Consider the following 25,825-nt stretch of genomic DNA (forward strand, 5'->3'; position numbering starts at 1 on the left):
CCGCCTTCTCCTCTCCACAGCGGAGCCGCCGCCGCCGCCGCCATCGCCATCGCCGTCGCCTCAGGGACCTCGCCGTGAGGGGGAAGCGGGCGGCGGCGGGGTCTGTCCCCTCTGTCCTCTCCTCACCCCTCCGCTGCGGCTCCTGTCCTGGCGCAGCCCCCCCTTTGCCCTCAGACCGGCCCGGGGCGGGGGGTTGTCCCGGCCTGTCGCGGGTTCGTGTGAGGCCTCCGTGAGCGGCCCGGCCCCAGCGAGCAGCTCCGGGGGCTGTTTTCGCTGGGCGAGGCCGCGGCGGGGGTAGGATGACACCTTTCTGGCCCGGCATCCTCACTGGCGTGAGGCCGAGAGGAAAACGAGGTGGGGTTGGAGCCAGCCCGGGTTTCCCGCCCCGGGCAGAACCGGGCAGGAGCCGTGCCCGGTGTACTTCAGGCTAGAGCCTGTAACGCCCGACACCGGCTGGATCCGAGAGATGGCGTTAACGGTCTCCTGACACCGTCGCATAAAGAGTTCTCTCCATTCAGAGGGTTTTAGGCGGTATATAAGTAACCTGTGGATGTTAGAAGGGAGCATTGACATAGTCTTGTCTCTACAGTTTTGGCTGTGGCTATACCTGCAGATAGAGCAGGACACAGCGCTGTGGGGGAGGATCCAGGAAAGGGAAGATTGGACACCAGCCCTCCCAAGAGAGCTCTTTTGTTACACAAAGTTGTTAACCAGGAAACGGCTTCCGCTTTTCTTAAAATTTACTTATTTTCCTGACTGCACACAGGGTCAGAAGGCAGCTGGGCTTTGCAGTGAAAGGGGAGCTGACTGGTCTGAAACATAAAGCAGTAGGGTAGAGCACACTGGAAGTATCAATCTATCTTTGGGGGTGGTCAATTTAGGAGAAGAAATTGTAATTTAAAACCGGGAAAAGAAGAGAAAAATCAGCTTCAGTACCTAGGAATCAAGTGTGGATGGGTTGCTGTGAGAGGGAATCAGTGATGCTGAAGAAATTCTGCCCCGGATGATGAGGCGAGGAAGGCACAGCAGTCGGTCCAGGGTAAAAAGAGATTTTCCCTGCCAAGTTCCGGCTTACTGCGCTCTTGAATGACTTTAGCTGGCATCAGGAAGGCACTGGTGAATAGGTTGTGCAGATTCTGGAGCAACAAAAAGAAAAGGCATAAATAAGAAGATATGTGGAAAAGTGTCATCAGGGCCTCCATGGGAAGCCCTAAAACAGCCAGAAAGGGAACACACGCAACACTTATTTTCAGCTCATGTTCGTGGCTCTGCAAAGGAGTCATCTGTCAAGAACAACTGCCTTTCCTGACATTGCTAGGGTGGAGCTGTGTAAACAGAATTTTGATCCTATTTAGTACCTTAGAACAGACCTGCTTAGTTACAATATACAGAAACCCTGTTGTTTTAACAAGTACCGGAACACAAGCCGCCAGCCAGGTTTTTTATTCACACAGGTTCAAGTTTCTTGTTACTAGTTATCACTATTTAGTTTTTACTGTGTGCGGTTAAGTCCTTAAACAGTAGTTGCAGGCAGTTTATACTGTGTGTGAGCTTTACAGTCAGCTGAAACAACTAAAGAAGTGCTCTGTATGGAGCAGAAGTAATTTTATAATCTCACAAATAACTAGTTTCAGTTCTTTTTCTTTCAGTTTGGCTTTTTGTAAAAGCCAGCAATAACAAAAGCGACCTTCCCCCATCATTTTTTTCTAGAAGGGAAAGGGATATGAAACCTTATATCCGTCTGGGAAAACTTGTGACAGACTGGAAATGTTATGAAAGCATTGAATAGGTCAGCCAGGCAAAGCAATGATATTCGGAGACAGGTTTTGTAGAATATAAGGAATTACTGCTTGAGACAGTATACAGATAACGTGTGTAACTCGTTGCTGACCTTGGTGGGTTAGCTCAGATGCTGATCCCTCTCACTCTCACACTGATAGTCCCAGCTTACACCTCTTTTGCTAACAGTAGCAGGTGACTGTGAAGTGCTTTTCTCAAGTGACCAGACTGGGAACATTTGAGATTCAAAATGGACAATAGCATGGTGTGGTATTATGCCCCAAACCAGTTTCATTCCTAAGTATGCGTTGTTGAAACTGGAGGCCGCAAAGGTGTGCATAGTCATAGATAAATCCAGGTTCAGGAGAATTTATAATCTTGTCAGTTGTAGATTAAAAAGCCTGTTCTGTATCTGCAGCTCTGTAAGTGACCACAAACAGTGAAGATGGCAACTGTCAGTGGCCTGTTAAAGGATATTTGTCCTGGTTTTGGCTGGGATAGAGTTAATTTTCTTTCTAGTAGCTGGTATAGTGTTATGTTTTGGCTTCAGTATGAGAAGAATGTTGATAACACAGGGATGTTTTCAGTTGTTGCTAAGTAGTGTTTAGCTTAAGTTAAGGATTTTTCAGCTTCTCATGCCCAGCCAGCAAGAAGGCTGGAGGGGCACAAGGAGTTGGGAGGGGACACAGCCAGGACAGTGACCCAAACTGGCCAAAGGGGTATTCCATACCGTGTGACGTCATGTCCAGTATAGAAATTGGGGGGAGTTGGCCTGGGGGGAATCGCTGCTCGGAAGCTCACTGGGCATCGGTTGGCGAGTGGTGATCAATTGCATTGTGCATCACTTGTTTTGTATATTCCAATTCTTTTATTATTATTGCCATTTTATTATTGTTATTATTATCATTATTATTGTCTTCCCTTCTGTTCTATTAAACTGTTCTTATCTCAACCCATGAGTTTTACTTTTTTTTTCCCCCCGATTCTCTCCCCCATCCCACTGGGTGGGGGGAAGTGAGTGAGCGTCTGTGTGGTGCTTAGTTACCGGCTGGGGTTAAACCATGACAGAAAAATTCTTTGAAGTGTTTCTCTCCTCTCATTCAGCATAATTTTTCCCATCAGTCAGTTAACTGTTTTCATTCAAACTGCACAGTCCTGGGATACGATGCCAGCTAAATCTAATATGAAAACAATCTGGAGTTAAATGTCACCTGCACGGAGCTGGCATTTTATTCCAACTCTGTTCCGCAGTCCTCACCTTCAGCTTTCCATGGCTGTGAAAGAACAGGTACACAAAATATACGTACAGCTGTTGTTCAGCAAAACCCATTTCAAAGTGATCCTGCTGCAAAGGGGTGCCAAGGGCCCGAGGGCTCCAAGTCCTCTCCTGATGGGAGCAGGAGCTCTGACACCCGCGGTTTGGCAGGAGCTCGTTCCGCCCGCGTCTCTGCCTTGAGAAATGTCTGGGATAACAGTGACACTCTGTGGCCAGCCAGGTAAAATGCAATGTCTCAATTTTCACAGGTTTTCTTTGCTTTCATCCGTCTTACCAGACAGAAAGGTAGTAAAGCTCAGTTTGTAGCTTTCATTCTTGTTGATAATTTCCAGTAGCTTTTCAATACATTTCCTTTATTGTTTTAAAATGTCCTAAACATGTCAGCTAAGACAAAAACTAAAAACAAACGACCAAACAAAACCTTGCATCCATAACCCCTGAACCTGAGGAGTGTCTGAGTGAGACTCCACTGTTGCTCTGCAAGTTGTATGAAGCACATTTTCAGGTCCATGCTTACAGTGTCATTTTAATCACTTTAATTAATTTCTTCCTGTGGAACTGGAATGAGGGAAGCCCCTTAAGGGGACCTGGAATTGTATATTGCAAAGCAGAATTTCCTCTGGACTAATCTGGAGAGCTGAGTTTTGTCAGCGTACCTCCAAGCTGTCATTTTACTTGCCATAGAAGTAAAGAAGATATTACCTATTTTATATATAGTGCAAATGGGCAGTATGGTTAAGCATCATTAGATGGCCTCTGTAGGGCTTCCTCTTGATAGCAACTGAAGGAATAGCAAAAAAACCCAGTCCTTGCTTCATAGCTTTTGCATTCAACAGATGGAGGAGCAAATACTAGGATATGTGAGAGGATGGAGTAAGAGCCTTTTTTTTGGCACAAAGAACATAGATATTTTTGTACGCATACCCATTTTTTTGCTCTTTTTTTTTTTTTTCCTTTTCAGCTGGGAAAATTAATGGAAGAATAGACATTAAGGCATCTTAACCCCCAGGCCAACTCCCCCCAGTTTATATACTGGACATGATGTCACTCAGTATGGAATACCCCTTTGGCCAGTTTGGGTCACTGTCCTGGCTGTGTCCCCTCCCAACTCCTTGTGCCCCTCCAGCCTTCTCGCTGGCTGGGCATGAGAAGCTGAAAAATCCTTAACTTAAGCTAAACACTACTTAGCAACAACTGAAAACATCCGTGTGTTATCAACATTCTTCTCATACTGAACCCAAAACACAGCACTGTACCAGCTACTAGAAAGAAAATTAACCCTATCCCAGCTGAAACCAGAACAATGATTAACCACTGATTTCCAGTGAATTGGTTAGAATTGGACCTACCTGCTTCAGAGCTCACCCTGTTTTGGTGTATGGCACCACAGCCGTGAAGACAATCTTGACAACCATGCTACGAGCATCATGGTCCAACCATGATGATGTGGTCTCCCTAGGGAACCGTCAACTATTGGCTTGTTCTCCAAAGCCTGTGTTTCACGTCCTACTGCAGGTCCCAGAATCATAGAATCACAGAATGGTTGGGGTTGGAAGGGACCTTCAAAGACCATCTAGTCCAACCCCCTGCCATGGGCCGGGACATCTCTCACCAGATCAGGTTGCTCAAAGCCCCATCCAATCTGACTTTGAACACTTCCAGTGATGGAGCATCCACGACATCTCTCGGAAATCTGTGCCAGGGTCTCACCACCCTTATTGTAAAAAAATTCCTCCTTATGTCCAATCTAAACCTACCCTCTTTCAGTTTAAAGTCTCTTTCTTCCTCCTGTCTGCGCCCCATGGAGTGAGGGCAAAGTGCTTTGACAGTGAATATAGTGTTTGGGACAAAATTCCAGTTACTGGAATATTTAGGGCATGGGGAGGAGGGAGGATTCGCTCCTACAGTACTAGTCCTGATTATTGCTCTTTGTGACAAATATCTAGGGAACAGGGGAATGCATGCCTAACAAACAGTAAACAAATACATTTACTGAAATTCTCTGAAATTGTACGTGGAATTAGCGACCACTGCCTTTGCTCCTGTGCATTCAGAGACATGAAACACGAGGCAAGAATATTTGTTCTGCCCACGTAAGACATAGCTGGGGTAGGGGTTGTCCTCATCTCTAAACACAATTTCTGAATTATTTAGCATATGGCCTTTCTGCTCCGGCAATAGACTCACTCAGAGCTCATCTCGGCTGCTTTTACTTTCTATTCCTTCATTCTTTCTTAAACAGACTTGCAGTTGCTCCCATGTATTATTTATTGGACATACTATGCTTTTATAACATAGCTGTGGGTGGAACAGACTCTGTAGGCACAGTTTGCACCCCATATTTGGAATAACTGGCAGGAAGAAAGAAAACAGGCTGCAGTTCAATACACAGGGTATGAGAATGTAAAAAAAAAAAATAGAGAGAGCTGTCTCTATTTGCCCACGAATTACTCTCTTCTGTGCCATAGAAAACCCAAAAACAATATTCAGTAAAACTGTACCCTAGTTGCATTCTTTATTCTGGCTTTATTTCTTCTTTTTCTTTTCTTTTTTTTTTTTTTTTTTACAGAAGCAGCCTACTTCTGTAGCATGTTAGAGAGGGATGCAATAAGGACTCCATCAGATCATATTTCAAATACTCAATTATTCATTGGATGGTAGAATCTCCACGCTTGCTTCCTGTATCTATATTTTAGTTTACTTAAAAGAAATTTCAGTATTATGAATGTCTGGTCAGGTAAGACAGACGTGTACTACCACCTCCTTCCAAGCCTCAGAGAAGACGAGCAGTAGCAATACAGGAGAAACATGAAAAGATCAAGAGACAAATCACTCGACCCACTGGCACATCAAAAAATACCAACTACATTGATCTTACAGTACCATGCAATATGGGGAGGAAGGTTTTCCCCAGATGGAGAACAAGCAGATTAAGGAGCCAGACAACGATTTAACTTATTTTTAAAGATGAAGAACTCAGACAAATGGATAACCCTCAGGCAGCAGCATGAGCTGCAGAGTATGCAAACAGTTCCCTGAAGGATCAGGATTTGCGGCACATCATAGTTCTCTTTTTTCATTCTCATCTGGAGACCTTCCTGCACCGTTTCCATTTATAGACTGGTTTCAGAAAAGATCACACGTGAACATATACTACATGATTTATCACATGCGTGGCGGTGCATTTATACTGTTAGATTAACTCTTCAACAACTGCTGTAAATAAACTTTAGCTTTTGAATTAACCTAAAGCCTGACCATAGCAACACATCTTACATATCCACAAGCTGCACAAAGCTTGTGGAGGCTCTCGGTGCCAACCAGCTCTGTGGGTTAACTATGGGAGAGACATGTACCACAGAAATATCTTGCAAAACACGGTCTGTAGGACCCCTTGAAATCCCGTGCAGCCTGTCTGGGCTGGACTCCTTCTTTTGTTTTGTTTCTCATCCATCTTCCTTTCTTTAAAAGATGGAAAAGTGGCACATCTTGCCCCCCAGGGTAAGAAATATGCCTCTGGTTGGCCACCAGTGACCCGGTCACCGACCAGACAGTGCCCAAACTTTGTCCCCTGCAATGGTGGCTTGCGACACGAAGGCATCATGTGGAGATCGTCGCTGGGGAAACTGCATCTCCCACGGACACGTGGAAGTCCCCCGCCGCCCCAGGGAAGCACGGATGAATCACATTTCCTTCTTCAGCCTCAAGTAAAGGTGGCTGGAGAGCAGCTCCGCGTCAACGCCGCGATGTGAGATTTACAGCTGCTTGCAGTTCAGCACGCCTCTGAGCAACCTTTTAGGAGCAAAACCCAACCGATAAAGAAGGTAAATACCAGCTTTGCTGGGACTCTGCCTGGCTACCATCAGCCGCTCTTGCACAAGTGACTCAGGGAGCTGTTTCAGCAGCACATTTTTGCCTCTGGCGTGTAAAGTTCAAGTGGTGCTGTCTTGTTAAACATTGTTCCCTTCTTCTAAGGGATGTTTTTACACCCTCAGCCACAGAGGACTGACTTTGCCTCACTTACGAAAGCTAAAATGTAGTAAATACCTTTTGATGTAAAGAATTTTATAGATTTTCACCCCAGGGAAGGCATTTTGACTAGTTGTATTTCAATGAGACGTTAAAAAAAACAGGCTTGTGTGCATTTTTTTAAATTGCTGTCATTACCGTCTGCGCAACAGGTAGTGAAAGCTGATGCTGCGGAGACTTGGTTTGTACTTTTTGACATAAGACTGGCAGAAAAATTGGCAGTTATCTTGTTGCTCATGTTTAAATCCACACCCTTGTACTGTGATTCAGCAAATTCCCAGAGTAACCCTGGTCTGAAACTCGGGTTCCTCCTTGTTCTGTCCTGCCGGGGGTGGATTTCCCCTAGAGAAGCCAATGAACAAAAGCTCATTTTTTTCTGTAGGTGGCGAGGAGGAAACTCTCCACCATCTCCCCACCTCTTCCTGCAAAATGTTGGCTCTCTTTTGCACCGATCACTTCAGGTCGTGAATGAAAATGGAAGCGAGCAGCAGCGGAGCTGGGGTATAGAAATTGTTTCGAACGGCACTCCCTGGCTCTGCTCCACGCTTCATAAATAATAGCTCTCACCTCATTTTAGCTACAAAGAGAAGCAAAAGCAAGCTGCCTCTGTCTTCCTCCAGCAAACCTAAGGTGCTCTCTCGGAGAGGCAGGACTGAGAACTCTGTTCTTAGCTGACATTATCGAGGAAATACGCTTGCTTTCTTTTTTCGGCTGCAGGTTTTTTTGCCACGGTTGCGGCAGCATCTTGATGGGGAAGCTGATCTCCAAAGGCCAGCCCAAAAGAGATGCTCGAGTTGTCATGCTGGGGCTCGACTTCGCCGGCAAATCCACCCTTCTGTACAAACTGAAGAGCGGCCGGGCTGTGGAGACCTGCCCGACGGTGGGCTTCAACGTGGAGTCTCTCCAAACACCCTGTCGCGTATCCTTCACCCTCTGGGACGTCGGCGGACAGGGCAGCCTGCGGGCGAGCTGGCCTGACTACCTGGAGGACACCAACACCCTCATCTTCGTGCTCGACAGCACGGACACGGCTCGGCTGCCCGAAGCGATGGCAGCGCTGGAGGAAGTCCTGAGCCACCCCAGCATGGCTGGCATCCCCGTCCTCCTCCTGGCCAACAAGCAGGAGGTGCCGGGAGCGTTGGCTCCCGCCGAGCTGGGGGAGAAGCTGCGGCGGGGGCGGCTGGCGAGGCACCCTTGGGTGCTCCGGGGATGCAGTGCCCACACCGGCCAGGGACTGCAGGAAGCCCTGGCCGTCCTGGGAGAGCTGCTGCGGGTCTGGAGGGGAGCTCCCCATCCCAAGAGCAGCCCCTCGCAGGGCCGGCGGGGAGGAGGCGAGCTCCGGAGCAAAGCTGAACCTCAGGTGGACGCTTCCTGCTCGTCGCTGCCGGCAGGTTTGTCGTAGAGGATCCCAGTCTCCGGGTATCCCCTAAAATGAGCAGACCTGCGGCTGGCACGTGCCACGGAACACCCAGCTGAAACCCACCGGGAAGAACCTCCGAGCGAAACTCCCATCGTGGAGCGTTTTTGGCCCCGTCTCTTGGACTCTCATCACCGGCTGTGGCTTGTCCCGCTGTCGCCAGGTTCTGCTCATCCATTGCGTGCGTGTCCGGTGCTTCAGCGGGGCTGGTTTTTGCCAGAGCAACATAAATTATAACAGAGATGTGCACAAGGGACAGAAGAGGTTTTCTTCTTTCTGCAGCTCCCAGCCCAGATGCAGCTATCCTGATGGGGTGATCCCCATGGCGGGGGGGGTGTTTGAACGCGCCCCGTGCTGCTTCTCTCTCAGTTCAAATCACACGTTCATCAGGTGGAAAAGCAGGCAGCCACTAAAAGGAATGACTGAACAGAAGCAGCGTAAGCACAGGACTTTGAATGGGCAACAGCTAATTGGTTTTAGTGTGGCAGCTACGGGTTTAATCTTCAAGCCATGGAAGCAAGTCAGGATTCAACGGTGAAACGTGGTTCAAGGATGTGTGTATATCAATTTCTGCATTTCTTGTTTTGGGTCTTTCTCTTCCATTCGTTATTTTTATCAAATACTGATTTCTTGAAAATGGCACCTCATTTTCCTTGGATTATATTTAAATACAGAGAAATAAAATCTGACTTCTAGATGCTTGGAAACACATCTGCATGGCCAGTCAACCTCTAAATATCCTCGTGGTGGCCTGAACAACCAAGACGAAGCCCTGTCTCTCACACTTTTTGAAACTGGATGAGACCACTCTATGGGCAATGATTGGTAACCATGGGCACCTATGGGCACGGGAAGGTTTGTAACCAAAGGGGTCTCCACACTCAGCTGCACCCGGGGCAGTCGAAATGCCCCTGGCAGCTCGCAACGGGGCCGGGTCCTTGGTTGCAGTGATGGTCTTTGTCCGATCCTGCTGAACCCACCATTGGAAAGACCTATAAAATGTGTACCTGCGGGCTCCCTGTACACAAAATTCTGTTATTTGGGGTTAAAATTAAGAAATTTCATAGGGGTCCCTACTTTATTATGAAATGAATGAAAGTGGTGGGGGAAGGCAAGAGAAAGGACACAAAATTTTCAGGCAGCAGAAGTCAGCTGCTTTCAAGGAAGAACTTATTCAACCTAGAAACACCAAGGAAAAATACATGGCGAAATCCCCTTGTGTTCATACCAGAGCATTTTACAGTTGTTAAGGAATTAATCATCCAGCTGTTACTGGTGCTGTTATTAGCCTCATTTCATAGAAGGCAGCAGCTGGAAAACAAGGCTTAAACAGTCATGAAGAAACAGAATATGACATTTATAGGAAGGTCTCAATAAAAGAAAGCCTTCCCGGTGGAAAAAGTCACATTTTTCTAGCTGCGTTAATATAGAACTATTATATGCTATAAACTAGTAGTCCAGTGTTGATCTGGCCTAAGTGATCATGGTTATGAGTATACTTAAACAGCACTGAAACGTATAATAAATTATATGGCAAAGCTGTGTGCATGGTAAGGAGGGCAAAATCACATCTTTAAATCTTTGCAGTTACCGTAAGCAGGTTGATCTGCCTTTGGCTGGTTGTAGGTGCTCATCGTTTGCTTCTAACACACAAGCCTCCAGTGCATGTGTTGGGTATTTGACTGTCAGAGGTGGACCAAGAGTTTTTGTGAGACAGCGATGTACCTAGACAGCGATGAACGAACTCAGGTCATTTATGCAACCCGGTCACCAGTACATGAAAAAGCCACATCTTCTCAGGGGCCCATCTGGCCATTTTGAACACCAGTCCTAGAGGCACAATGCAAAAGGTTCTGTGTTGCATTGCCATACCAAAAAAATTCTCCTTATTGAGTTCACTGATGTTTCGGTCTTGCATCTCATGTGGTACAAAGCAGAGTATTGTACATTAGGGTGGAGGATCGGCAATAGTTTAAACTCAACACAGACTGAAGGGTTGTCCTGATGATGTTTTACTCTTAATTGGCTCTTGATGCGTGCATTTGACTCTACAGGATTGTCTGCTGGTGGTTAAAAAAGGCACTGAAGCCTTCCCATTCCCCCGTGGGTGTTTTTTAAGCCCTTCAAAGAGAAAAAATAGGCTCCTCTGGCAGCAAATAGAGGTAACCAACAGCCTTTTGTAGATACCAGCAATTAAAAATTAAAATAGCGAGGTAGAAGGTGGGGAAGAAGGGGTTGTTCTTGGCAGTGGGAACCCTGAATGCCTGAAACTGATGAAGCAACATCCCAGTTACTGAAAGCGTTCTCACTTCCCCTGAAGCAGTAATTTGGCAAAATACCCCATCTCATGGGGAGTCATGTGATTTACCATCCTTGTTTTCTGGAATAAGGCTATTCTAGACGCTCAGTCACATTACTCAGCTCATTTATGCCATTGTTAGAGACTGTCAAAATGACTCCGGGTCATAGTATTTGAAACAGCAACACAGAGTTTACTTCTGATTGTTTTCTCTTTTCTCCTGTGTTGTAAAGCGTGTTAAAACAAGTCAATCTAATGTGCCCTGCACTGCTCTAATCAAATGTTTGCAGGACACTCAACCAACAGCACTTAAATGCTTCAGTGTCAAAACTCCTGCCTGGTTCAAAGGGAGCAGCCTGGAGGTTTGCAGGAACAAGCCAGCTCTAGGGAGGGCAGTTTGTTATCTCTTTTTCTTGGCAATTCTGCAAGAGAGCCTCTGCCACGTGGAGCCGTATTAATCCCTTAAGCATCTGTGCTTATGGACTCCAGCCAGGAGGGCACCCTCAAACTTACAGTTTCCATCTTCCTGAGCATGTGATAGATGTCACAGCCTCTGCACCCATTTCTAAAATAACACAGCTTCTCTCTTAGTAGCAGGCAACAGAAAAATCCTTAGGACACTTCCTTGTTTCAGGTTCCTCACAAATTTGAAGCATCCTTTGGGTTATTGGCCCCAGAGCCTACTCTGGTTGCTCAAGATCCCTTTTTAGCAGCTTTTCTGGATGCTAAGTCCATCCACTTGCTATCCCTGACGTTGGCTGTCTCAAAGCCAAAAGGAGAAGTTTGGAACAGCAGGCTGCTTCTTTTCTATTTCCTTTTTGTTTTGTTTTGTTTGGTGGTTTGTTTTTTTTTCCAGCAACAAGTATTTATTTGGGTCTCTTTATAAAGGAAAAGTATTTCTTGGGAATAGTTTCACTGCTGGTTTTTCTTCCCCACCACCCTTGTTATAACCTGCATCCTGCCTCCAGACTCTGCTAGTAGCTTCCTACAGCTTCATCAGCTCTCTTTAACTGACCTGCTCAGTATTTAGTTGTTAATGACGCAGTCTGCTATTCCGTGACCTTGAATCTGGTGGCTATGAGCTAAATGTATTGGCAGAAGTGGCCAACTCGTACGACAGCAAGGTTTGGAAAGGACATCTGGTCCAAAACCCTGCTTAAATCAGGTTGCTCGAGGCCTGGTGCAGCAGTTTTGAATGTCTCCAAGGGTGGAGGTTCAACAACCCGACACCTTCAGAGGCATTCTGGAATGTATTAACCTTTACAGCAACGTAACCGGAATCCATAATCGTGCATTAATCTTCCCAGTCACCACTCCACTGAGAAGCGCCATACTGGTAAGTATCTGCCCTTGCTGGGAGCTGTCAGAGCAGCCTCCTTGCCCAGGACCATCAGCTCCTCCAGCCCTGGGACCTCCCATCCCTTCTCTGCTTTGCGGGGATTGCTCCAGAGGGAGCTGCTTCCGTGTCCTGCTGCCTCCTTCGAGGACACCGAGACACTTCAGTCTTCTTTCAGACTGATTGTGAAAGGACACAGCTAATTACTCACTGGTTTACTGACCTTTCTGTGGGACTGGTTTTTAAAGCAGCCTCAACAAACCCTTTTCATGACTATGAACCCAGCGCAGATTTATTTCTTGATTTCTGACAAGAAGTTTTCCATCTGCCCCCAGAGAGAAGAAAAGCAGCGAGCTGGAAAAAAAACAACCAACGTTATAACCAGTGCAGGAAGGACAATTCACCTTTTCCCTGGTCTCTCCACAGCTTCCATATTTCAGCCAGTCCATGACACAACACGGTTTCTACTTGCGCATCAGCTGATTTTTGCTCTTGGCTCCATTTCTTTGTTTTCGGATGGACCTAGGTGCCGTTTGCCCTGCAGTTACTGATGGGGCTTCTCCGACGGGTTTCACCACGGTCTTGCTGAAGGGCCTGAGATCAGAGGGGAACCACGCAATCCCAGGGCTGCAGGGCGAGGGCATGAACGGTTGCCAATGAACTATTTAAAGAGGGAACACGAGGGGTACGTGAGAGGGAGCTGTGACCAGCTGTAACGCCAGGAGAAGAGTGTTAGGGCAGCAGCCAGAGACCTGGGAAAGGCCTGGGGGAAAAGAGGCCAATAAGAATTTCTGAAAAGGCTAAGAAGAGCTTTCTTTTCCAATACAACATGAAAAAAAAGATTGCAAAGCTACCCCTTTTGTTAGGAGGCTGTATAATGCAGTGGAATGTCTTAATCATCGCTTTAATACACCTAATGGCTGTAAATTAATTTCCTCCTCTCAAAGAAACCCTGAAATAACACCTATAAAGATTCCCCACATGTAACTCACCAAGAAAAAACAAGGAGCAAAACCACTGGTGACGCCGCCTCTTAAAAAAATTAATACTGTTGCCAAATAGTATTAAAAACCAGTCATGCAATTATGACTAAGACAAATGACAAACTACAGTTCAGGACATTACAGCCTTCAAAGAGTTAATTAACTGGCCTTCACCTAAACTTTCTGATACTTGATTTTTTCATGATGCATTTGCTTGAGTCACAGCCCTGATCTTGCCGTCCAGTTAGTGTTAAAAACACCAGGTGAAGGCTGGCGTTTGGGTTAGGACCCAACCATGGCTGGGAGGGCGTCATCCCCCCACCTTGTACTTCACACAATGCGATTTGCATACAATTCCTGCAAAAATGAAAAAAAAAAAAAAAAAAATGAGCCAACCGCTGTGAAAGGTGACGCTGACCTGGACCCAGCCAGCGCATCCCCCTCTGCCCGTGCCCCTGCCTCTCTGTGGTCGGACCAGAAACCTAAACCTCTGCTCCGACCCGATCCAACGCCTGTCACCTCCAAAGCTCTAACGCTTTAAATCAGTCCAGCACCATCAACGTCTTGTCTGCTGATTGCTGGGAGAAACAATCTCCCTGGAGCTCCCAAAGCTGTTGAACTGTTCTTAAATTCCCCCTTGGGCTGCAGCTTTTTATTAATTTATTAATTTATTTAGTCTGTGCTGGCTAACCACATTTGGATGTGGCGACAAGGGTTTTTTCAACAGGCCACAACCACGCGCAGAAACAAAAACCGCTTGGCGATCGGCGGCTTAAACGGCAATGCCTCGCTTTGCCTTGGACGTAGGAGCAATATTTGCTTTTTAACCAAACCGTGGCAGGGTTACGAAGCCACCAGTTTCTGCACGGAGAGGACAAGCTCACACAGGCCCACGTGAGGTTTGATAATGGAGGGAAAGGACTTTGGAAAGACCAAACTGGTTTCCTTGGGAAGAAAAAATTTCCCGGGGGCATACGATCAGGCAAGGGTCTGTTCTGCTCATAAAGACACGCACTTTACACCTCATTATTTTCTGGCTTTTGACAGTACTTAACAGTAGTCTTTTTCTTTGATACCAGCGTAAATGAAGACCAATGCTGAAAGTCCATCACCCAACACAGGCAGGATTGCCAGAAACACGAGGTTTGGGTCAGTACAGGGCTGGAGCAGGAGTCCAGCACCGCACCAGTTGTAAGGTACCTGCACAGCACGCCTCGGGGTTGAGCTTTCACGAGGATGGAGAAGTAGCTTCACTCTGTTCCTGGTCAATAAGGAGGCAAAATTCCCGAGGATACCCCATGTCTGCAAGATGGGATGGGCCCCTCACCAGCAAAGCAAGGGAAGCTCAGCAAGGAAGAGCAGGTTTTGGGCTGCAATCACGGGAAAGTGGTCCTGAGCCTCCAGAGCTGCCCCGGGAGGGACAGGGACAACGACCGCCGTGTCCCCGAGAAAAAGCAGCTCTTCAAAGACAGCGCGTGGGAATGAGCGGGAGGGTGAGGGACGTGTCCTGGTGGAGGTGGCCGCAGGCAACCCCGGGACTTCGGGGGACGTGGGCACCACAGCCTGGCAGGAAGGCGCTGGTTTGGCCCCTTAGTTCCCCCTGGGTTTTCTCCCTTACAGAGACCTTTATTCTCCCATGTTTTCTCCCTGGGAAGAAGCACTTGTGACGGACTTCAATCAGATGCCGCTCTGTCTTTGATAAAGAAAACAGCCTCAATATTTTTGTTGTTTTTTTCTGCACCCTATCTTCATCCCATATAAAAAAAATCGCTCACGCTGCCATCTCTCCCCCCAGCACCATCAACAGAGGTAACAAACGACCTTGTTGTTCCCTCCCCTTGCAGAGTAAAGACCCCATTAGCCCCCTTCACCGCTGCATGGGCGAGCTCACGTGCCGCTGCCGACAGGAAAGCACTAATGCAGGAAAATTGCAGGAGAACGGGTCCTTAGAGCGTTAACTCTCCGGGAAAGATCAGGGCTTCGGCCAGAAGGAGAAGCCGAAAATGCCACAGACTGGCTGGCGGCAGGCTGCGCCTTACTGCGTCCTCAGGGCTGGCCCCGGCTCGCCCCGCTTTTGTCTGTCACTTGGATCTCGTCACCAGCAGACATGCGGTCCTCGGCCGCCCGGTTCACGGCCACTAGCCCTCCAGCCACGCAGGACCATCTCACAGTCTCTGCTGTCTTCCTCATGGGAGATGGATCCTAATTAAACGATTTCAGTCTCGTTTTAGTGCTGGAACTTCATGGAGCTTCTTGCTATTTTCTTGAAGGTGATGCGCCCCAGGAAAGAAAATAGGCGCAGGGAAAGAGCTTTTGAGAACGTACTTGCTGAGAATTTCGAGACTGCATCTTATACCCATGATGCTAGTACAAGTACCGCACTAAAAGTCATGTCAACCTTTTAAAATGAAAAAAGATAAAGTAGCAATGTAAATAATACATCTATAAAAAAAAAAGCAAAACAAGCCCCCAAACCCTAAAAACCAGGGACAGTGCAGGAAATTTCAGCTGCAAAAGAAAAGCTACACCCAAACCAGGCTGCCTCATTAAAGTCATCAACTATGGAGTTGAGAAAATTAAGAAGCTGGGGTCAGACTGTTTGTTTTTGTCATGTCCTGCCCGGATTTTGGTTTATTTATACCTAGTTTTGGCCACAGCATTGTGTATTCCCAGCACCATGCATGTCTGTATTCAGTGACTGAACTCAGCACGTTCAGTCCAAGGGAAGAAGCCGCAGCCGATACTGCAGCACGTGCCCTGCACTGTAACTTCAGGACAAAGATCTTCCCAGAAACAGAAACTATCAGTGCTCCATAAAAGTTTCATTTCAATTTTTAAAGGTTTAGAAGCAGTGAAACAAAAATAATTTTTAAAAGCCACAGTAATTTTTCTAGGAGACTTTGTCATTCCGGGTTTGGTGATGCTCACCTGAATCACTTGGAGGGATGGTCAGAGGGAACCTCGCCATGCATTCATGCTGGTTTAGCACCTGGTGGATTACAGCCACGGCAGGCTTTGTGTAAGGAGGACACCTTTTTTTCCCCGAATACGCTGGAAGCGAAAGAATGTGGTTTTCCCCAGCTCTCCTATCCAAGCTCCTCGGCAGCAGCATCCTGCCCAACACCCACTCTCGCCTGGGCAAATGTCCTTGGCAAGCAGGAGGGACTGGGAACAGGGTGCTCTCGAGCCGAGGGACCCGTCTGGGGAGCAAACTTCCAAAAAACCTTGAAGACACCAAGATGCCCACGCTGCAGAAATTGCTGCAGAAGCACGCACCGCTCTGTCTGCAGCCATAAGTGAAACGCCATGCCCAACAACTGTTGCTGCTCAGGCTGAAACGCATTTAATCTGCAACGGAGCTAACAGAGATCTCACGAAGCGCAGCAGAAAGTATCAGATTAAAGGAATAAAAAAAGCAAGTGGGCAGCACAGGGCTGCCCTGACTGCTGGTCCCACCACAGGAGGCAGGGACGGGTGAGGGTGGCTGCGGACAACAAACCCTTCCTGCCCTAACGTGTGCCGGGGGCTCCGGCGGGCACAGATCCCCCTCCTGCTACCTTCGTGCACACAGCTGGGCATTGAGCTACTTCTCCCAGGCGGTTTTTCATCCGTGAAACGAAGCCGAAGTGCACGCGGGAGCTCTGACCGTAGCAGTCCTGCATGAGCTGAGACCGGCTAAACTCCCAACTTGGCTTTTATCACCAGACTAAATCTGGTGACGGTAACCTAAGCTCCTAATGCAGCGATACGCCCACGTAAGGTGTTGCAAAGGGGCAGTTTCTAACCTCTTGTAAGTTAGTAGTCACCTTCTCCAAGGTGCAAACTGCCACCGAAAGCCTCTTAAGCAGCAAACAGCCTCAAGTCAGTTGTTCGGTTCCCAGGGACAAGCAGCGAGCCCGCCTCCATGCAGCTCTCCGCTTCGCAACTCTGAGCAACTACACACCGAGTAAGTCAGGAGCAAGTTACGCGCACAGCGAGTTTCTCAGGTGTAACGGAGGGGAATAGCCTGACTTGGGAGGTCAGTCGCTGGGCACGGAGCCTGCAGCCGGCGGTGAAACCTGCCCAGCGAGGAGCTTTTGCCTCTCTGCCACCGCTTTTAGCTCTCACACAAACTTAGCTTGGAAGGAACATCAATGCAGTTTAGCAACCTGTTCTTTTGAAGATTTCTAAGTGAGAGGGGAGAAGAAAAGAGCCCCCAAGTCCCCAGTGTTAACATTTCAATGCTTGCAGCTTTTCTCTTTGAGTAGGCGATTGGGGTTGGGGTAAGAGCAAAAAACCTGACAGGCTCAAGGGCTCTGAGGAACACTTGGAGCAGCGTTCCTGCAACTGGAAGCACGAGCAGCATTCCCCGGGTGAGGTCAAGAAGAATCATGGAGTTTAATAAACCTCCATTTCTAAACCTGTAGGATTCACGTTTTCAAATTTCCTCTCCCGTCTTTAAGGGCTGAATCTTTCTTCTATTAAATTTAGGCTAATACGCAACTGCTTAGGTCAGGAAGACTCCTGGAGTATTTCAAGAGCTCAGATTTTGACTAAAATACCAAATACAGAGAAAACTGTGACCACTACCAGCAGCGATTTCTTCCCTTTCCATCGTTTTTTAGTATTTCAGGCACAGACCTCTGGTTGAACTCCCCTAAAAACACATCGATGAGCATCGATAGCCATGCAAAGCTCAGTGCAGACACGTGGCTCCATGCTGCTGACAATGAGGTCAGGTGTAAAACCCCGGGTTGGGTGTAAAACACCAGCAGTTTGATAGCAGGGAGAGTAGGAACATGCTCCTGCTGCAGAAGCAAGATGCCACCTTGCTGAATACCCCCCTTGGACTGTGCCCTTTTCTCAGCAAAGGGTTAAACATTTCAGCACCGCTGAGATTCCAGGCAGAGCTGGAAGTGAGTATTATCACCAAGCGTCCGACACAGCATCTGCACATTCAGCTCCTTGCAAGTGTTCACAAACGAGCCCTTTGGACGGAAATTTTTTCCACGGGGGACGCAGGCGTCAGCATGTGTTTTAGCAGCAATTGAACCATTTTTGTTCACTTCCTAACATGTGGAAGAAAGGTGGGTTTTTAAACTCTCATTATTTTTAATATTTGTTCTAAAGCAGTAAAGGCAATGGCTCAGAAATGTGAAAAATGACAGGGATCGAGGGACGCAAAAGCTGGAAGACTACATTTTTGAGGAAGCTACACGTTTTTGGAAGAGTTTAGATGTCTTTGATTTAAACATGAGAATTTGACAAGTCCAAAGACCCCCCCCTACACACATTTCATTCCCTGAGATTTCTTATGCGCTCCCGTGCTCTAAAGAGCAAAAACCAAGACCACACAAACCATTCCCAAAGAACTAATATCAAATACTCTCTTTCACAATTACAGGCATGGGGCCAGACCTCACTGTGGTCATCTCTCCCGTAACCTAGGGTCACCACAGCAAGGAGAACAGAAGGACTTTATCCCTTATTTTCAATATTAAAAAATGCAGGCAGTATCTAGATTTCAGGGATGTAGAAGTACAAAATGCAGGGGAAACCAGCTGTAAACTACATCAAACAGAAAGGAACAGCGATGGGTCTAATGCCAGGGCAAGAGGTGCAGCTTCCCTAAGCATCTCCCTGCACAAAAGTAGAATTGAACTTGCTGAAGCCACTGGCAAAATATTTCAGTTTCATCCTCCCTATTCACATACAGAGAATTTGTATGGGGGATCATGTGGCTTCACAAGATAGGGTTAAAAAAAAAAAAAAAAGGAAAAAAAGCCACTAAAGATGATCAGCTTGCAGGATTGCAATTAGGATGCAGACATGAGCTCCCTTATGCTTCATTTCAGCACATTAGAAAGATCCAACCACCACCGTCTTCTGCAGGACCCCAATTACCAAGGAGTCTGGTTAATCCATCTTCCGCATCTTCGTGCATCCCTGGGCCCTACTTAATGTACGTCGAGCGAACCAGAAACGACCCTCCTCCTGCAGTTCCCTGTGTCCAGGGAAGAGCCTTCCTGCAGGCTATCCAAATCCTTCACAAAATTTTTCCTCCAAGGTCGCATGATGACATTTGCCCTATTTTACTGCTGATGAGTGAAGGCAGAGAGCAGTAAAGCCTTTAGCCTTCATTTTAAAACACAAGAATCGGGGTTTTAGTATTCTTAGGCATGACCCACAAGGCTGCAATGTCCCCAATATACTTTTTTAAAACTAAGGTTGGAAAAGACCAGCTCCTATGTTCCTTTATAAACTTGTATGCTGCTCAAGAAAGCCGTACCATGACTGCATTTGAAAATGAAGCTGCTCGTGCTGCTGCGGTGGCAGCTGGAGATCTCTGGGTCTAAGCCAGCAGCACAGATCAGACCTGCCCGTTATTGCTGTCTGCGGCAGGGTAACGCGTACACCAACCAGAATCAGGAAAGCTGCTCCAGTTCGTAACTCCGCATCTTAACACAAGGGGATTTTCCTGAGCAGTCTGAAGTAAGGTACCACGCCGAAGCAGACCCGAGCAGCTCAGGCGGTTCCAGCTCACCCTGCCCGTGCTGCCACGGAGTTGGAAGCGGCAACTGTGACAAACCCCTGCAGGAAAATCTCCCAAGGCTTTGCCTGTTGGAGCCCACAGTTTTCTACTGTTTGTTTTGGGTTTGGTTTTTTTTTGTCCTTTTCTTCCTGAAAAGTGCTTTCTAATGGCTTGGCATAATTTGTTGTCCTACATATGTTTGAATAGAAACATAATCATGCCACAAAAGGGATTATTTTTTATGCAACAAAATAGAAGGAACACAATGCAACTAGGCTGCTTTGGTAGAAATGACTAGTTTGAAACACACTCAGAATCCAGAGGGCATTATAGATCTGATTAAAACAACAAAACTGGCCTGAACTATCATTCAGTCCACTGAGATTTAAAAAAAAAAATTAAAAAATATGCCTGTCAGTGGATCTTCTTACTTCATTTCTGTTTAGCAGATCAAGCGAGCAAAATGCAAGTGTCTGTATTTTTAGAAGTATGGGGAACATTAAGATGTCCTCTAGGTTTTATCATTTCTAAATAAGATGTCTCTTAAAATAATACATTATTTATTCAGTGTAGTGCCTTTCAAGTCATCTAGGTTGATGACAGGTTGCAAAAAAACAACACAACTCAAGAGTTTCATTTTGTCAACTGAAAGCTGAAGGAACCAGCCTTTGGAAATGGGAGTTGGGTTCTTTTGAAATCTTTATCCTTTATATCCCCATGGACGAGCATTTGTAAAGATTTAAATACGGCACTGGAAGCTCATCTCCATCACCAACCCACCCACGGAAAGAGAGGGAGCAAGGATGGCAAAGGCGTAGCCAGAGTTGCAGGCACCCTTCAAACAGTTCAAGAGGTTTTCCTCCATGGGTGCTGTCACGTAATTAAAGCAGGACTGTGCTAATTAGGAGGCTGCTGAACAACGCAAGTCTCTGACAGCTCCAATCTATTCCCAAGTGGCACCCCAGTGGGGTTACTTGTGCCCGCGGTGAGGGACGCTGGCCATCCCTCCCAGTCTCCTGCCTAAAGCCGCTCTTGGTGCACACCCCCCCCAACGCACACCAGGCAGAGGGAGCTGGGCCGGCTTGTACAGCACCCCAAGCTTAAAATTAGTGCTGAATCGGCAATCAGCCCAGCACTGGGAGCCTGGAATGGACATTTCTGGAGGTAGGAAAAAAAAAAAAAAAACCAACTGTGAAAGTTCCTTGACTCCATGGTGCACCTTTGAACCTTTAAACTGAAGTCACTGTTTAAAAGTTACATGGATCAGCTGCAGCCCACTTACCACAGCCGCCGGTACACAGTTGGGAAACGTCTTCTTAAAAAGTATAAAACTCCGTACTGGAACAGCATCCCAAGTTTCAGAGATGACTGCATTAGCTTACTTTATTCATTCTCATAACATACTTCAAACTTTGATGCGGAATTCTGCTAATACCTAGTCAAAGACAAAAACCCCTAAGTCAATCCATGAAGACTAAGAAGTTTCATCATCTTCAAAATAAGTTCTTGAATTTTTTATAGTATTTGATAGCAGCTTTTTATTGGTTACAAAACCTAAGCCCATATACAAAATTAGGAACACATTTAGATGCCTCTTTGAAAGAACGTTTTAGTCTATTTTAACTGATAGTTTAAAAAAATAATAAAAACAATGCAATTTTAAACACTGTTCTGAAAACGTAAAAGTGCAGCAATATACTTTGTTTCCTTTATTAACTATGAAATGGTGCAATCCCAATCAAAAGCTGATAAGGTCACAACAGAAAGAACTGAGCAAACGCTTTGTCCTGCCTTACCCAGTTCTCCGATGTTCACTTTTAATGTAATGCATTGAGTGCAAGAAAAGGATCAAATCTTCACAGTAGTGGAAAACTGTTGTTTCAATATCAATTTGTATGTAATCTCGAGGATAATAGTGAGTGCAGGCTGAACAGGGTATCCGTCAGTCTAGATGGCATATAGGGAGACTAAATTGAATTGGAAGGGGGGAAATATTTGTTCACAATAACATCTGCTGGAACTCTTAATTTCACAAAAACTTTGTGACCTTACCTAACTTTGACTTTTTATTGTTTAGTTTTTTAGCGAACACCACACAGTTTCAAGATTTTAGACTATAGTGTGTGAATAGGATGCAGTTACCATATGAAGCTTCAACTCAACTTTTGGGAAAAGAAAAAAGGCACAATGAACTTCAACTCAATTTTATGTGCACAAGAGTTGAAAAATCTGAGCCACCTTAAAGAGAAATTGATTCTAAAATTTATAAAACCTATAAATAATCAGAGGCCAAACCACTATATTAAAACAGATTATCTAGCAAGTAAAAATCTTGCAGTTTAAACATACGCTTGTATCCAGTTGAGATACAAGACAACTCACTCTTTAAAGTGGCTCCACCTTGGCAGATATATATTTAATGAATGCACACCTGCTATGCGTTGTTCGTCAGTGGAAAAACAGCTGATCCACAAAGCTCTGATGGCATCTGTCCTTATCTTCATCACAGTAAATACAACCCACATCCAATAACTAAATTAGTTTAGATTTTTCTATCCCTTCACATCAATGCATTGGGAAATTACACCCAGTAAACAACAGCAACAAAACCAGTTTGTGTGATAGCTTACAGAATTGCAAAATTATCGATCTTCACCCCAGCAATACCAAAATCCCTTTGAAAATGACTGGGTCAGACGATTTTCCAAAAGCAATGACCTCACATACGTTATGTAAAGTTATTTAATGTGCGCTGCACATCAGGTTTATGCTGAATAACGGCAGCTTCCATACAGCCTCACACATCAACCAGTTTGTATCTTTTTTAATCATGTGAATAAGATTTGAGACTAATTTCTGAATTACTCTTCCAATACTCCAAGAATGAAGCTTTTATGACGCTTCTAAGTAGTTGCTGGTTTGTTGCCAACCACATCATCATAAGCACTGGTTACTAAGTAAAAAATAGTTTAAGACTAAATTACAGTAAACATGAAAGCTCCACAGTTTAAACCCAATATAAATCAACCATATCCAATTATCAATTTAAAACAAAATATATTGACTACTGAAAGTTGAAAGCAAGATTCTTTTTAACTAGTACATTTTTGGACAGAATTTTTTTCTTCTACAGTCTGGGACTCTTGCTTTCAGCTTAAACAGAAGTTCAAGTCCATAACAGGTTGTAGCTCAGGTAAAATACCATGCACAGCATTTGATTACTTCAAAACAGCAGGAACACACAGGCTGAAGTGAGTGGTCAAATAGGGCTCGCTGTTCTCAAAAATTAGGTATAATGGCAAAAGCTTTACCAGTCCAAATCTACAGTTCATTCTCCAACCCTGGTTTCTGAGGCAGTTAATGAACACACATCAATTACTGATAGCTGAAGTAGTTTTTTTTGTTTGTTTTAAACTTAAGTGTTTAATCAATTGCCAAGTGTTTGTTTTTTTGTTTTTTTTTAAGTTACTTTTATTTCAGTTTCACCAATGAAATTCATTTGGCTTGCATTTTTGAATCTATTCTTCCACATAAAGTATATGAAAATATGTTTGTGGAGGACGATGATGGAGGCTCAGAGCAAACTGGGCCCCTGTAAAGTCTTCCAAAATGTACGCATCATACCAAAGTGTCTTGATCCACAGCGCACCATTTTCCAAAGAAGCTACTTTTCCGTGGAAAGCCAATGTGCCACCACTATGGAATATTCTTAACAAAACTGCAGATTGCGGTTGTCAGCATGTGGCACCAGGAAAAAGGCAAAAAAAGGTAGTTGGGACTGTTAAAAAGAATTTTGAAACAGTTTAAGAGATCATGCATATGCATTTACAGTCCATGTGATAGTGATGTTTGGCAACTGCAAAGTGACCGATACATGGCTTGCTTTAGAAGCATCAAAACGAAGAGGCATGTGTGTCTTGGAGCCTTTTGTTTCTTCACTTGGTAGCCATCTGGTGGTGCTTCATACTGGTGTGGGACAGAGAAGCTGCACTTTTTTGAACTTAAAAATTAAATTCTTTTGTTTGAAGGTTGGCTGTTGGGTCAAAGTTGTAAGTACCTCCTTGAGTGGCTTCAGGAATGAGACTGGGATCTTCATCAATCTATGAAATACAACAACAAAAATACATGAGAGGCCAATTCCCTGCACAATTCAGTACACGTAAGAGAGGTTCACAAATGTTCCATCTTTTCTTTTTTTTTTAAATATTATTGCAATAAAATTAGAGCAGTTTTTCCAATTCAATTCCTCAAATATGTTTAAAAAGAAAACACATCAACTCTGTTGTAACACCATTAGGAAACAGAAAATTGTAATGGTTAGAGACTGGGTTGCTGCTTGGTCAAAGCAGTTGCTATTTTAGCTGTGCGATTTAATTTTCAATGCCAATTTTTAGTACTTCTGGAGTTGGCTAATCACTAGTAGTGAATTCCAAAATTAGTTTCGTACTTTCTCCCATTTTCTTTCAACATGAAAATAATTTTTATCGGCAGCTGATAGAAATACTTATATAAAGCTTAAAAGAGTTCTTGGTATCTCCTATCAGAATCTGAAGGATTTAGAATTACTCATTTTGAAGCAGTTTTATATAGCTCTCAAAAGCACAATCTGAATTATTTTTTAAACCCAAAGTACTTTGTTACTGTATGGATACAGAATGAAAGGCATCAGTATCCAACTTCACTCAACTTTCTCAGAGCTGTTAGAATTTAGGTATTTACTGCCTCTAGGAGCAGCAAATAACATGGTCAGTAGCATCAATATGCAGAACTTAAAACCTCCTCCAAATCACCAGCTGCATCTATTCTCTGAACACACCACCTCTACAAACCAGGCTGGAGGAACCATATGCCTTGTTTCAAACCATGTGTCATTCTGAAGCAGGTAAGAGCCCTCGTGTGGGGGGTCTAAATAGCTTTCTGACATCTAGCCTTGGAGCAGTGCAGACATCAGAACTGACTCACCTAAAATCTTTGTTTCTCTTTACTTTGGGTGACAACACCTAAATTGCAGGAAGAGATTAAGGCCTTTGGTGATAGCAACAATCTGCAGGAGGAAGAGTGGGGCACATCATGCCCAAATGAAGATCAAATCCAGTTTCAGAATGCTTTGCAAAATGTTTGTGAGTTGATAAATTAGCACTTCTGCCTTCTGCAGGGGTACTACAAAGTAATGTTACCTAAGTTCACATGTCTTTAAGACAATAAAGTCAGGAAGCCATTAGGGCTGGTCCTGAAGTACATGCCTGTGCACTTTACAGGGCTCAGCAAAGGAGCAGATGGGATTAACAATAAAAGGGTATCTAGTAGCCACCAACATCTCATGAGAATACAGAAGATCCTGAAGCAACAGAAGGCATGATACTCCTGGACAGCCAATCTTAACGCTGCCAAGCAGGCTAACATAACCAGTCTTTTGTCTCCCTAGGGCAATTTGGATTTATTCCCTGTGCCTCCCCCCCGCCCCGCCTTTTTTTTTTCACCAGTCCTCAAATGACAAGGGTTATTTTCCTACTTACAGTTACTGCCTGAAAATTTGTTTGGTTCTATGTTTTAACTCCTATCTCCCAATGACGGAATTTCTACAATTTCAAGTTTCAGAAGCCCCAGAAAACATGGTAACAGTATAAACAATAATCTAAAGTCTTGCTCCTGAGTAAAGGAGGTAAATTTAGCAAATCAGGCATAGATTAAATTGCCTTATTTTATGTAAAAAGTAAATGCACCAAAGGGAGTACTAACCTCAAAAGGGATATTTTTCCACCCACACCAACAGTTAGCTACTGAAGTGTCAGAGCACTTATGGAGACTATTAGACAGTGCTCACCGAATCATTACAAGCATAGGGAACTTTTCACATATCTTAACTTCTGGTGACTAACTTCACAATCACAAGATGGCCCCATGAATTGAAAATTAATGAGTCCTAAAGTTAGAACTGGTATCTGGAGAGTTCAATTTAAGAGAAGAACTGAAGACATATTTCTGCTAGGCTGAAGAACTACAGACACCCTGGATGGCCTAGAAAAGATAATTATTATTTGTCTTCAAATTGCTTGTTCAAGTGCTTCTGAGGCACTCACAAGCAGCCAGTAGCAGAAAGAGCTAGAAACGAAGGGGTCAAAATACCTAATCAGGGTGCAACAAAATATCAGATGGTCTAGATCAATCAGTTGCAGAAAGTGTTAACAGTTTTGA

General features: G+C 45.2%; 2 protein-coding genes across 4 annotated transcripts in view; one reads left to right on the forward strand and one right to left on the reverse strand.

Annotated features, from left to right (window-relative positions):
* The first annotated feature begins 15 nt into the window (after positions 1 to 15).
* ARL11 (ADP ribosylation factor like GTPase 11) lies at positions 16 to 10,055 on the forward strand. 2 transcript variants are annotated; one of them, XM_041128681.1, is made up of 2 exons: positions 16 to 100; positions 6,527 to 10,055. In XM_041128681.1, exon 2 carries the CDS (start codon positions 7,833 to 7,835, stop codon positions 8,484 to 8,486), a length of 654 nt encoding a protein of 217 aa, XP_040984615.1. In that variant the 5' UTR covers positions 16 to 100; positions 6,527 to 7,832; the 3' UTR covers positions 8,487 to 10,055. The 2 variants fall into 2 exon arrangements, with proteins under 2 accessions (XP_040984615.1, XP_029892590.1); XM_030036730.2 differs by lacking the exon at positions 16 to 100 and having other exon boundaries at positions 5,207 to 7,714; positions 7,802 to 10,055.
* Positions 10,056 to 21,153: 11,098 nt separating this feature from the next.
* Positions 21,154 to 25,825, reverse strand: part of KPNA3 (karyopherin subunit alpha 3) — a 54,235-nt gene continuing 49,563 nt past the window's right edge. For both annotated transcript variants that reach the window (XM_030036489.2, XM_041128680.1), the window contains exon 17: positions 21,154 to 23,730. In XM_030036489.2, coding sequence (XP_029892349.1) covers positions 23,632 to 23,730 — 99 coding nt within the window. In that variant the 3' untranslated portion in view covers positions 21,154 to 23,631. The remainder of the gene's footprint in view (positions 23,731 to 25,825) is intronic.

This window comes from Aquila chrysaetos, chromosome 14, assembly GCF_900496995.4.
Source record: "Aquila chrysaetos chrysaetos chromosome 14, bAquChr1.4, whole genome shotgun sequence".
Lineage (NCBI taxonomy): Eukaryota > Metazoa > Chordata > Aves > Accipitriformes > Accipitridae > Aquila > Aquila chrysaetos.